The sequence below is a fragment of the Orycteropus afer genome, unplaced genomic scaffold (genome assembly GCF_000298275.1).
Source record: "Orycteropus afer afer isolate SDZICR_OR568_19922 unplaced genomic scaffold, OryAfe1.0 scaffold00055, whole genome shotgun sequence".
NCBI lineage: Eukaryota > Metazoa > Chordata > Mammalia > Tubulidentata > Orycteropodidae > Orycteropus > Orycteropus afer.
This window is the reverse complement of record NW_006921642.1, coordinates 1,184,415-1,199,181: the sequence shown is the minus strand read 5'-3', so window position 1 is coordinate 1,199,181 and position 14,767 is coordinate 1,184,415. Positions and strand designations below refer to the sequence as shown.

The following is a 14,767-nucleotide window of genomic DNA, read 5'->3' as shown; positions in this document are numbered from 1 at the left end:
CCAGCCTTCTGGTTAGCAGTCAAATGCCTTAAGCACTGCGCCACCAGAGTGCCTTCACTGCACCACCAGGGCTCTGTATTTCAATGTAAAAAAATATACACAAACTCATTCTCCTGTGGTATATACATACTAAAGAGCCCTAGTGGTGCAGTGGTTTAGTGCTTGGTTGCTAACAGAAAGGTTGGGAGTTGGAACTGACCAGCAGCTCTATGGGGAGAAAGATGTAGCAGTCTGCTTCCATAAAGATTGCAGGCTTGCTTCCATAAAGATTGTAACCTGCTATGTATCCTTTTTCATTGTACTCTGTCTTATAGGGTTGCTTCGAGTCAGAATCAACTCAAAGGCACTGGCAATACATAGACTTTTGCAGAAAGGCTCTTTATCAAGATATATGGCACAATTCCATTTTTTTAAGGTTTCTAATGCTAAACACACTCAATCTGTCACTATGTTTAGATATTCCTCTTAGACTCCTAATAAAGGTTTCTCCTACTATCTGAAAGTACAGCGTTTCTAAGAAACTTTTTGTAAGCTGAAATGGTGGAGGGCAAAGACACAATTACCATTATTTTATACGGGAAAAATTTTTGAGTATTCTCAGACCCAAAAAAATAACCTACCAAATCATACCAAATACCACATAAAATCTAAAATAACACTGTTGTTGTTGTTGTTATGTGCCGTCGAGTGGGACCCGACTCATAGCGACCCCTCCTTGGGTTTCCCAGGCAGTATCACTATGGAAGTAGGATTGCCCAACCTTCCTTCCGAGGAGTGGCTGGTGGGTTTGAACAGCCAGCCTTCTGGTTACAGTAAAGTGCCTTAGGTACTACGCTACCAGAGCTCCTAAAATAACACTAGCATACAGTAAAAGCAGGAATGATACCATAAATATATAGCCTATATAAAGTAGAAATAGTGTAGTTCCTGGGGAGGGAGGTTGGCAACACCACCTTTGCTGCTTGGGGTGTATGCTGCCTCTTTAAATGCTCACTGCAAAACAAACCTGAATGCTAGTTTTGCTTTTCCTCCTTTTTTCATAAAAGCAAAAACCCTCTTTACATTTCTTTCAGTTAACGAAAACAGGTACTACTGTAGGTTCTTTGTAAAAGCAAAGTGGTGTAAAGCAAACTTTCAAAAAGCAGGGGATACCTGCATATGGCTTTCTGACCTCTGCCTAAGGTGAATTCTAAAATGAGCTTAGGCAGCAAATGTTTATATAACTGGAAAGCTCCACCTCTGTTGCCACATAGGCATTTTCTATAATGGAAAATGTCAGGGCCAAAGCAGACAAAGACAGAGACTTTCCAATATTATAGATCACACTCATGCGACGCATGAGATTCGTAGCATTCTCAGTGAGCTGCCATGTATACCTCTTCCCATGACTGCACTGACGCCACAACAGCTCACTGATCTACATGATTAGCTGGCTTAACTGCTGCATCTGAAATATGAATTAGCAAAAAGTGGCAAGTGATGACCCATGTTATGATGGACTTATCAGAAGTGACATATCAATAACTAAAAGTTGTGATGGTTGTTTTCAGACCCATACTTTGAACATAGCTGAAGATCTGGCGGAAAATTATACAAGTCAATTATAAGCCTCTGACACTCAGAGTGAGGGCAAAACTACATGCGTTTGAGAAAGTGATTAAATAAATCACTGGCAACCCCAAATTTCTCACAGTAAGGAAGAAGATGACCTTTCGCATTTTACCAAGTTTAGGGGAAAGGTTTCTACAGTGATTCCTATTTTGGACAATGTTTTATTAATCTATGATCTTTTTTACTTTAATCATTCCCAAGAAGAAATTTACAGAAGATTCTCCCTTTCTCAGTGGCTATAAAATCTGTAAAATACCAAATGTCAAAACATCTCCTAAGCATATGGAGGAATGGTAATGCTGCCATGTCCTATTCAAAATAATGACAATGCATTTCATTTCCATTTACTTTGTTAGTTTTATTTTTATCATGTTTCGAAGTCCAGTTTTCCATCTTGGAATATTTTAGGGATAGTGTTATGCACTTAAAAAGTGGGCAATGGATACTTATTTAATTAATTTAAATGTGTGAATATTATAACCCCAGTATTTTAAAATTAACGAAGAAGTCTATCTCATCTTAAGGAATGAAGTAGAACTAAAAAGAAGATATTATTCAATCTTTAAAATTTTAGTTACATGTTTTAAATAGGAATATCAATAATATAATAGTGAAATCAATGATAATAGCTAAAATTTATTCAGCTTTTATATGTGTGTCACTCATCTTTATATATATTACCATGTGTACTATCTTCACAACCATCCTGTACAGGAATACTATTGCCATCCCTTTCTTATAGATAAGAGGCATAGAGAGGTTAAGTATGCTGCCGAAGTCAAACAGCTAGATGATGCTAAAGAATCCAAACCCAGGCAGTTTTGGCTACAGAGTTTGTGATTGTATTATGCACTTTCTAGAGTTTCAGAGCCTAAGTGACAAGCTTTATGGCCAACAAAGTAATAGTGCAGTTTGTATTTTCACTATAACATCTATTAAAAAAAAAAAAAAAAACCAAACCCATTGCTGTCGAGTCGATTCCAACTCCTAGCAACCCCTATTGGAGGCAATAAATCTTTATGGAAGTAGATTGCCCAGTCTTGCTCCCACGGAGTGGCTGGTAGGTTTGAACCACCAACCTTCTGGTTAGCAGTCAGATGCCTTTAGGCTACCAGAGCTCCTTAACATCTATCATACCATTATTAAAATTATTCTTACTTTAACTTGAGGATTTATCAGAATATAAAGTATATGAACAATTCTAACCACTTGCATACTTTCTGACCCACACTTATTTAATGAATTTTAAATGTCAACAGCAAGATTTATACATAAGGAGTCATCTATTACTTTGTGCTCTGTGCTTATGTGAATCTTAGCCTTACTTGCTTTATTTTCAGCGATATTTAAAAAAAAAAATGGAACTTTGGTTACAAATTTGGCCCCCAGCCTAAAACAATATCCAAAGTCATACATGCTTTTGAATGAATTATCTACTCAAGAGAAAAAAAGCCACATATCTCTAATGTATTAATGGGTGATAACTGTTATGAAAGAAGAGAACATATCTAAGGGCAACAAGAAATAATAAAAAATGATGGATTATAGAATTTTTCTAAAAAAATTTTAAAGCCTCAATTCTACTATAAAGAAATACAATTTTATTACTTTCAAGTATTTGCAAAACCAAAATGTAATTATTGTGAAGGCAACCTATAGTTATCTGGTCAGACTTATTTGAATGAGCTGATAAAAAGCATCTGCTGTTAGCATAATATTTACATGAAATTAATTTCTTTCAAAGATAAGGTATCAAACAGGCATAAATTGAGAAGACTGCAACACTACAAATCCTATGTAATGAAGACTATGCCCTTCCCAGCTTATCAGTGAATATACTGATTCTGGACTGGGTCTGTGTACTTATCCAGAATAAATCTGACCCAAGGCTAAACTAAACATATAGTGGATGGTATTTTTTTTTCTCCATTATTGACCCATTTTCCTGCTTTGGCAAGTTTTAATTTCATTTTAAAGGTCATTTCCTGATGAAAATTTAGGGCTTATTTTAAACCACTAATCCCAAGTGGTCTTTAATCTCCAGGAAATGGCTTTGGCTATAATATGACACAAAACATAATTTCCTAATTCAGAGAGCCAAGTGGCTGAGACATGCAGGAAGTAGGTAAGGGTGGTGGTGCACTACAAGAGCTTGCACATGAAGGGCTGAGAAGTCCAACATCATAAGCCCAAAAGTGAGTCTCATGCCCATCTCCTTCCTTAATTGTGTCCTGCCCTTGTCCAATATCAACTGGTGGGCAGACTTTAACCCAGACACAAAAGCTGACAAAACTCTGATTCAAAATAGTTCAATCATAAGAAACATGTCACATCTCTGAAGAGAAAGTAAGGAGCACAGAAGATCAGGAGTCTCTTCCAAGCACCAGGTTTTACCACTTGCCATACAGTCACTGAATCTCCACATGAATTTATGAGAGTCAGCCCTGGCATTCCACACACAGCTTCTTGAACCTCCTTCCTATCTCATACCTTCCACACTGGACCACAGAACAGGAATTGGACTTGTTAGCAATAACAATCAATAAGGGGAAAAAAAAAAAAGAAAAAAAGAAAGTTAAATGCAATGGTTCAGCTTTAATTTGAGGGGCAAACTAAAGTTCCAGAACAGCATGTTAATTCCTAGCTGGGCTTTCTGATGCCTTAACACCCATGAAGCCACTCCCTCTGTGAAAGGGACCAGACCTACAGTTTTCAGACCATCCCCCAGGAATGTGTCAGAAATGCAGGTTTTAAAGTCAGTATCAGTGAAACCCAGTAATCTGTGTTTTATCAATCCCTCTAGGAGATTCTGATGTGAGCTCGAATTTGAGAACCACTGGCTTAGATGATCATTATGTGGTCTGTTCTAGCCCTAAGATGCTCTGATTGTATAATTACTGGTATCTATTCCTCTGAGTTTGTTTTGACTTTAACAATCACATAGAAGAATGTCTGGCATGAAGCAACACTTTATAAATGCTTTATAAACATTAACTCATTTAATCCTCATAAATGCCCTGTACATAAGGTACTATCGTTACTTCTATTTCACAAATAAGGAAACAAATGAGTAGGCAACTAGCACAAGGTCACACAGTTAATAAGCAGCAGAGCTGGGATTCAAACTCAACCCAGCCCAGCTCCAAAAATCCATGGACTTAACTGTAGTGCGTGCCACTTCTCATACTGTGGAGAGTGTCACTAGATTCTTTCCTCTTTAGGTGTACTTACAACATTGCAATTGTCTGTTCAAGAAGCTGTGTTTACTTCAGCCCTATAACTCAAGGTTCTTACAGAAATAGTTATTTCTTTTGCCTGGCTTAATTTCAGGGTTAAGCTAAACATTCAGACAGTATACAGTGACATCTATTTAACATGCAAAGCCAAATTAAGTATTTTTTCAATAAACATTACAAAAATACACAAGACTATAGGTTCTGTGGCCTTTTGTTCCTTAATAAAACCTGTCACATTGTAGGTAAGGCTGATAATAGTAATATCCTAAATCAAGATCTAAAGCAGAAATAGTCTTGATCTGTCAAATATATTTTATGTAACTCAGTAATAAGTAATTGACATTAAAATTTTATGGTAGTCTTGAAAAAAATTATTAAATGAACTCAGCAATTAAAAGTAATTATGACAAGGGGCTGCTTGTGTTTAAAATGACATTTTAAAGCTAATGCTCTTGGGTGGCATGACAATAAATACTCAAAAAATAAGACATCTGACTACATTAAAAAACAATCGTGGAAAGATTCTATAAGAAGATCCTGACCAAAGGTAGAAAATTTGGAACAGAATTTCAAATTCTCATGAAACTCAGATTCTCTGGACCCATCGAGGCTGGATGAACTGCTGAAAGTCTATTGTCCTGAGATACTCTTTAAACTTTAAACCTTGAAACAAAAAATCCCCTGAAGACTTCTTAAAACCAAACAATAGTTGAGCTTATCTTAAAAAATGTCTGACTTGGTCATTGTGCTCTTCTAAGATCTATCTATATCGGATAAAAGTGACAATAGCAACTCAAAAGATTAGATAGGAAACTAAGCAGTCAGATGCCTTAAGCACTACGCCACCAGGGCTCCTTAAGGGGGAGGTGAGTTTGTATAAACAGAGAAAGAACAACTTAGAAAAAAAGGGTCAGAATGGTGGTACAATTTAAAGAATATAATAAATGTCATTAACTGTACAAATAGAAACTGCTGAATTGGTTTATGTTTTGCTGTGTATATTCTTGACAACAACAAAAAAGTATTATAAAAAAGGATAATTGCAGGGTTTCATAGAAATATTACAAAAATGTTTACAAATGTAGCAATCAAATACTCAACAGATTAAATTATATTTTAATATTATTTTTTAAATAAAAACGAATGAAAAATGCCAACATAGTTATCGTAAGTTTTATTTCTGGCATTCTGAAAGAAGAAACAAAAACAATTTAGTATCCTAAAAAATAGTAAGAGTTAGGTGTACAGATTTATCTTTCTGAAATGCAAATACACATGGTTAAATGTCATTTTCTCTGAAGCTTCTTCATTTCTAGGTGTGCAAATGGCCACTTGGCAAGTTTTGGAAATAGCTTTCAAATCTTTGAGTTACAACTAGAAAATTCTGGGTTTTGTTCTTCATAAAAGAATTATTATTATTTTATAGAGCAGAAATGCTGGTAATATATTTATCATTTGAATTAAATGTCAAACACAGAAAAATTGGGTCTCCAAATATTCTTGAGTTAGACAATGTTTTTTTAAACTCAGCTAAACTTTTTGCATGACTATACAATGGCTTTCCCAATTGTTGGTATGTTTGGTTAAATGGAAATAGTGCAATTGACATTAAATTGGACCCTTCCAGTTCACAATGTCTCCTGCTGATATCTGAATAAGAGAGAAATTAGCACAGTACACTAAATATTTATTTGGTAATAAACTATAGTTAATCCAAAGCTTAGGAAAAAAGAGTATTGATTCCAAGAGCAATAAAAGATGAAGATGTTACAAATTCTCCTTCATCAATCAAGAATTTATACAATAATCAGATATACAAAAGCCTACATGACATTTAAAATATTGCTTTGATATCTGATGTAAACACCTTGCATGTGTCTTTTACTTTACCATAAGTCAAGTAAGCTTTAAAACTCAGATAACCTAAAAAGTTACTACAGTGTGCAGATTAAAAATCAAGTCTAGGAAAGATTATTACTAAACCAAGGAATAAACTATTTACACAAAGAGTTCAGCATTGTATATATTTCCAAGTCATGTTTAGTCTGTGCTGGAACATCTACTTCAAATTCCTAATTATGGAGAAACACCTTAGTTTGGCATTGTTTCTCTTTTTATTCTCTAGTAACACAGAGTTCAGCAATGCACTATGTATCATAATTTGTGTGAGCCAGTACACGGCATACTCTAGGACTCTCTTGAAGGGTCCTAAGTAAATGGCAGCAACAAACATTAGAACCAATTACAAATAACAAATGATTTCCTTCTGTGTATCAAGAACTCTCCCAGTATGCCCTCAAGACTCTCACAATCTGACAGAGGAGTCTGAAGTAACATGTAAAGCAATAAACCATGTGGTAGTTAATAACAGCCAACATTTATTGAGTGCTTATTATATGCCAGTTACTTCATATGTACTCCCTCTTTTACTACCCAACTGGTAAGTTTTGGCAGATATTTCTATTATCTTCATTTTATGGACTAGGTACCTAAAGGTTCAAAGAGATTACACAGTCAGTGAGCGGCAGTATGAAGATGGAAGCCAAGGCTGGATTTTTTTTTTTTTTTTTTCAATCCAAATGCTTAATTAACACTCTGCTATATTACAACTCAGATTTTAGAAGAGTTTGCATGGAGAAGGTGCAATCTAAGAACTGCTCCAAAAGACTCAGTAGAATTGAAGCAAGCAAAGGAGTCAAGGACAGTCCTGATAAGAGAGCAGGAAGCATTAAAGTGGCATCATGGAATACCTACACTACAATTACCAAAGATGTACTCTGGCGAATAGTTTGGAGTAAGAAATAAGGCCAGATTAATTCAATATATTCATATTGTGAAGGGTATGGAAAACTAAGCTAAAGAGATGAGTACTGTTGGCTAGATAACAAGTATCCAAAGTCAGATCTTGAACAGGGGAATTGAGTGGTTATAAATGAGCTGTCAGAAGACAATCAGCTTCACACAGCATGTGGAAAGGGGTGGAGAGAACAAGAATCTGAAAGGAGAAGTGTGGGCAAGGAGGGTTTTGTAGTAATCCTGGCACAAAATGAGTAGGTCTTGGGAAGTAATGATGGGAAGAGAAGCACGTAGAAAGAAGAAATGGTAGGCTTTTGACTCACTAGCCATGGCAATTAGTAAAGAGCAAAGGGTGAGGCCTGAAGATGAAGCCAAGGTTTCTATGGTGAGGATGAGGAAAATGGAAGCACCAACGACCAAATGGAAGAGTTGGGAAGGACAATCAGTAAAGGATAATAATTACAGTTTGGAACATATTTGCAAATTCTGATATCAAGTCAGTTAAGTTGAGATGTGCCATGGAAAGCTCATGATATGGGATTAGAGTTCAAGAAAGAAGTCGGGAGTCTTTCCACTGTCATGGAATGATAGTGAATCCTGACAGAAGATCTTTTCAGGTAGAGTGTAGAGAAAAAAGAAAAGCATGATGAAACCTACCACAACAGAATACCCACACTGAGGAAGAAGAACAGAGAAGCAGAGAAATAAAAAGACAACTAGGATAGACTCATGTCACAGAAATTAAAACCAGGAGAACAACAGAGGAGAAAAACAGGACAGAATCAGTTCATTGTGTACAAGACAATGAAAATATTAAACCAAAAGTAACTCTTACACTATTAAACTACTTACAAGAAATGTACAATTGAACCATTTGTATACTGCTATGTATCCCTTTTCATTGTATGCGTAAGAATGGTAGGATTATGTCTTTTGATTATTCTATAATTGACATTTTTTTAGTAGTTGTTTAGTAATAGCAGGAAGAACAATGCTATAATTATATTATTTTAGGGATTCTACTGTTGCTTTTGCTTACTGTTTCCCAAGAATGCAAAAAACCAAGCCTGCTTGAAAGACATTTTAATGAGGCTAATCCCTTTTCAATTTCTGGAGCAATTGTTATAACACACATTGTATAGTTCATCAAAACAAGTGTTGGAATTTCTTCACTTTTTGATGTCTGTCCTGTTTCTAAAAGGATTTGTTTAAAGAGCATCACTTGTGGACTCAATTTATCTACAAAATCTTTACCAACTCTTGACTGAGTAACTGAAGTTGTTAAGCCATCACTATCCTCGCCAGTTCTAAGAAATTTGCCGACAAACTTGTTAATGAATAATGTAGGGTTTTGTGAATTCCCTCACACCCTTATCCAAGAAAGGGTAGGTTTTCTGGGTCAGTTCCTAAAGGCACTACTGCCTAGGTTCAGGCACCCATGCTGTAACTTTCCAAACACCCCCAGATGTATCTGCAGCCTTGGAGAATGGGGAGACCACTGAAGACTGGGTCCTCATTTGGAGCTATACACTTCTTAGAGGTCTTCTCCCAGAATTTACCCCTCACTTTCTTGAGATACAAATTCTGCTACCAAAATTGTTAATAGAAAGGATGACATCTTGATATCTCAAAGGAGGAAATACATAGGGTCATCTTTAAATACAAAGACCCTTGGACTTGAGGAAGGACAGATAGAATTCTCACATGCTGTGCCTACTACAGTTGATTGCAACTCATAGTGACCTCATCTAGGACACAGTAGAACTTCCCCTATAGGGTTTCTTAGGCCTATTATCAGTTTGCCAGGGCTCTTCTCCCATGGGACCATTGGTGAGTCTGAACCACTGACCTTTCAGATAGCAGCCAAGTGCTTAACCATCGTGCTACCAGGAATCCTTCTGCCTCAAATACATCACAATAACATATATGAAAATAATGCACTGGGTTTATAATTTCTATTTCTTCCTCAGATTGCAAAGGTAGAGTATCCTCCCAGAAGTTTCCTCTGAGTTCCCCAAAGCTAGGTTAGGTGTTCTAAGGGCCTTAGTTTATATTGATTGTAGCATTTATCAGACTGAGTTGTATTTGCCTATTTCTTTCTCAGTATCTCTCACCAAGATATGACCTTCTTGAGGGCACAGAATGGTTCTCACTGATGGCTGCATTTCCAGCACGTGGCAGAGTGTCTGGCATGAGGAAGTACTCAGTATGCATGTGTGGAAGGGAGGAAGGAAGGAGGGGAAGGATTCCTGTTAAGGATGGGACAGATCTGCCAAGGAAACTGAGGCATTGGGTTAAACATCATTTGTTAAATAAAAACAGACAAGAAATTTAGGATCCTCTTGCCCCTAAACCATATTTCTTGTGTGTGTGTGTGTGTGTGTGTGTGACTATATCACTCATAATCTACGAGAGAGTCCAACCTTCTATAAATAATTTGTGTGAATTCTTTTTCTGGTCGTTAATAGTGCAGCTTCCTTCTACTCTATTCCAATTCCATATACAAAGAGCACTATGATTGGTATTATACCTTCACCAATATCACTCCTGAGAGATGTGATTATTGTTGGGACTAAATCAGTCTTCTCATTTAAATCACATTTCCAGAAGAAGGTGATCCATATTTGCATGGGAATTAAATCTCACTTAATTTGAACTCTAGGTCATTCAGCCCTATGAGTAGTGATTAATAGTCAGGAAAGGCCAATATTTCTACGTCAGCATCACACACTTAGGGGGTTCACATTTCTGGTCTTCAGAAATAATATGTCACAACAATTGGAGGAGGAGTTTCAAGGCTGCTGAAGGAACAACTCATTCAGTCAGTATAACTACATGGCTCAGAACAGAGGCTGCTAATGGTAACATTAAAGACACATTTTTGTCTTAAGTCTGCCCCCCCATTCCTTTTTTCTAGTTTAAGAAAGAAAGTTACAGTGGGGAGTGTGGTGATAAGGGTCAGGATGGAGTAATTTCACTGGTCTAGAAAAACCCATGTCCATGTATACACATGTACATGAACATGATGATCAAAACAAATATGGTCATACATAAAATCAAACATCCTTTTAAGAAAGAAAAGGTATAATTTGATACTAGCACATAGTAGGTGATGTGTGCATACACAAATGAAGATTAAGTGTGATTCATAGAATCTAAAAGAGCAGGTAATCCAAGAATTATTTATATTGGCTTCAGAGATAGGGTTTGATTGATTTGCAGCATCTTATCAATCAAAATATATCTTTAAACAATATTTTGCTTGGACCGATATTGAAGGCATATCAACCTTTTTGGCACAAATAATAGCTAGTTTTGGAAGAAGGTAAGCAAAACCATTATTGATGGCCTAACAATTGAGATAAATTTTTAAAGTAGCCAGATAGAAAAGTTGAAAGCTATCCAAATTATTTTTTGAAGGATTTTCTTGCACATCCCTAAGTCCTATGCATATTAATATTCTTTCTAAATAAGCAAGAAAAATATAGTGTAATGATTAATATCTGCTAGGTCAACTGGCAATCAGAGGATGCTAACACACTAGACCTCTGAAAACACTTTGTGACACCCTAGGGCAAGGCTAGTGGACGTGATTGTACTTGAGCTTTAGAGAATAACTAAAGAAAATTCAAATAATCCCCATACCCACTGTTAAACTGGAGTTCACATAAATGAGAGGCTCATTTTTTAAAGTCCTGGATTCTGAAAGTCCAGATAAAAGTTCCTATTTCCCAATAGAGAACTTTCTCTGATTTGCCTAGGCATCAGGTTTAGCATCTCTATATTGAAGTGTTAAGTCTCTGGGTCAATATTTCTAGACAAAAAAAAAAAAAAAAAGTTCTTAAGCCTACTCTTTTAAAAGTATTTTGTCATTATTAACATAGAGTGTTTAAATAACTGATGATAGTGCTTAGCTAGACTCTAGGCTAACAGGAACAATCTGAAGTTAATTGCTAGTGTAACTATTAGTCCTTTCAATATGCAGTGAAGGAGCTGTAGGTGAAGAGTCCAACTCCCAACTATGAGATGTGTGTATATTACCAGATTATTCTGGCATGTAATAGTTAAAAATTTATATACAGTTCAGTGATGTTAGTGAATATCATTCTTCTGAAAGAGAACTAAAAAGAAAAAAACTAAGTAAATTTAAAAGATTAAGATTTTAAACAGAAAAAAAAGTAGGCATGGGAAATCTGACAAGTAGCAAAATCATTTTTAACCATTTGAGGAAAAAAATGCAAAATGTGTTTGGAAGCCACACCTTCACAGGCTTTTGGAGTACACTGCCTATGACACTATGTAACAGCTAAGATCTTTATTCTGAGGGGAAGGAAAAAAGGAAAGAAACACAGTTCACATCAAGGGCCTGCCTAGAGCTGGAAGCGTGGACTCCTGCAAACAGATCTCCCAGATTCTTCCTGGGCAAGCACATAGGCAGGGGAAATGAAAACTAGGAAAACAATTTGTACATAGAACAATGAAGGGTAGTTTCATTTTGATTTCTCACTCAAATATGAAAGTGTTTATAATTAAAATACATATACGTATGTTAATAAAAGGCAACAAATAGAGCGGGGTAGTTTTATAAAGCTGCGAGTATAGAAGAGCTCCACTTCTGTGCTTGAGCGTGCTTTAGCAACAGAAAAGTCGTGGGAAAGCAAAGATACAGCTGTTTCCAGGCAAATGGCCCAGAACTGGTTCCAGCATCAACCACCAGAGTCTCCAAAGAACGAGAGAAACACGCCCAAAGCAACTCACCAGCACATGTGTGTGAGGCTGTCAGTAGCGTGGGTTGTGCATTTCCACCCAGTGCAGTCTCCGACCCACTCCGGCACCAGGGGCAGGTGAAGACGCCCAAGCGCAGAGCGCCACCGTGAAACCGGTTCAAATCCCGCTCTGGTCCGGAGCACCCTCCCATTCCTCCACTGTGCGCGCTAAACTGGCTCCTCACTTCCCTCGGCCCAGAAGGAGTTCTCTAACTATCCCCTTCCCAACCTACAACAAAGAAGGCTCTGTAATGGATGCGCTATCGCAGCCAACAGAGATCAAAACCAGGGAATGATCTGGAGAATTGCACCTTGCTCTGCTACACGCTGGCCCGGCGCGAACCCCCGAGGGTCAGTCGGGCAGCTCCGGGGACCGGACAAAGGGTCTGCACGGAGCTGGCCAGGACCGAGGGTAGAGAAACTGGGAAGCGGGCGCTGGACGGGCACTCACCTTCGCAGCCACTCGGCTGCGCTCCTCGTGGAGCAGGAGGGCGGCAAGCAACAGCAGCAGCCAGACGCCGAGCCGGAGCCCCATGGTCCCGCGCCTCGGGGCGGCGGACAGCGGTGGCGGCGGGCGGGGAACTCAGAGCGCGACGCCCTAGTAGCCGGCTAGGCGCTCCTGGAGCCGCGAGTCAGTCACTCTCAGAGAGCCGGGACGCCAGCGCTGCGCATCGTCCTGGGCGCTGCTGCTCAGAGTGGCAGACTTTAGAGCCGATCGCTGAGCTCCCCCAATTTGTTGGCGCTGCCCCCTCCCCTTGGCTGTGCGCGGGCGGCGTTTCAAATGGGAGGACCCTGAGACGCGTGTAAGAGGGAGAGGGAGCGCGCGGCCGAGGGAAGAGCTGCTGTTGCGAGCCAGGAAGTCAGGGCTCTGTGCTTCTCCCCGAGGCTCCCCTTGCGCCCCGATCCTGCTGCGCCTCCAAGCTCGACGCTCCGGGGAGGCGCGCACCAAGCGGGGCGCTCTCGCTCGCTCACCGCGGACCAGAGTGCCGAGAGGGGAGGGCCGAGTGAGACAGGAGGCCGGCGCAGAGGGGGTGGGGAGAGCGTCCGCGCTGTTTGTGTGCGGTAGCCTTCTGCTGGCGGCTCCCGCTCCGAGACTTGGTTCTGGACGGGGAAATGCGCGAGGGCACCAGCCCCTGAAGTTCACCTTTGGAGGTAAGTGTGACCCCAGAGACCTGGGAGCCCGACAGAACGGCGCCAGATTTTGGGGGAGCTTCACAGACTTGGACTGCGCAGTCTTCTAGTTAGGACTGGAAAGGAGGAGCGGCAAGGACAAATAGCCGACTCCGCTAAAAGAAGCCCTAGTGACTAAATGAAAGGCTCCCTTTTTTTTCATAGCTAGTGCATGGGACGTATCTACAGTCACCCGTGAAAGGAAGAGGTGGAACTCAACTTGCTTTCCACGCATATCAAAGATAGAGTTGGGCACTAAAGATGCTGCTCTGCCTTCTCATTCCCTCACTAAATCTACTTTGTTTCTTGCCTTCTAGGCTAAGAAGGACCAGGAGTTTAGAGATCCCGAATTGGGAGCATGGGTCGAGACCAGCGTATGGCGTCTTACCCTACCCTGTGGCGGTAAGAGACTTTCTGCCATTATCTTTGTAGTGCCCTTACGGGGAACTTTTCCTATATAATTTGAAGAAATTGACAAGACGGGAAGTCGACAGCAGCATGTTCACGTAGCTCTTTCACCCTCTCCGTGCAGGTGTCTGCTGCTGGCAACCGTGACCGTGGGGTTCTTGGCCCAGAGCGCCCTGGCGGTAAGTCCTGGCTCCGTTTGATTTGAGCACCAGAGAGTGAGTGGTTGGAACATTACAGTGGCTTTGCTGCAAAGTAGCCGTTGCGTGCTCACCTGAAGTGTGTGTGTGTGTGTGTTCGTGTTCCCCACGTTCCTCAAAAAACTTACTTTCCCTAAAGAACTTATCTACTTTTCCTTCCCTTGGGTTTCCCAACTTCAATCCAGTGTGTTAGAGGCGTTGGCCCTTACTTGGGAGCTGATAATTAAAAAGGTAGCCTAAGGCCATTTTCATTGGTTTGGACAAAGCTTCAACTTGAGGAAACTGGGAAGAGTGTGAGTCACGTGGCCTTGAGGCACCAAGGTGAAGGGCAAGAAAAGCTTTTGTGGAACTCTGAAGCTGGTTTCTAGTACTGTAATTGGCAGAGTTTTTGTCTGGGTATTTTTGTTGTTGGAGGGGTTGTTTGGATGGTTGGTTTTCTTTTGCAAATGGGAAGCTGTGGGGAATGGACAAGGCAAGGAGGAGAATAGGACAACAATGTACTTCATTTTAACAGTCCTGAGGAAATTATGGAAAAATTCACCTTTTCTCCCAAATCTTGGTCTCTGCGGGAAAAGCCACTGCT

At 39.5% G+C, this 14,767-nt stretch overlaps 1 protein-coding gene across 1 annotated transcript in view; it reads right to left on the bottom strand.

Moving 5' to 3' along the window:
* Window positions 1–12,944, bottom strand: part of COL4A1 (collagen type IV alpha 1 chain) — a 194,788-nt gene extending 181,844 nt beyond the window's left edge. The window contains exon 1 of the mRNA XM_007938912.2: window positions 12,861–12,944. Coding sequence (XP_007937103.1) covers window positions 12,861–12,944 — 84 coding nt within the window. The remainder of the gene's footprint in view (window positions 1–12,860) is intronic.
* Window positions 12,945–14,767: the final 1,823 nt, after the last annotated feature.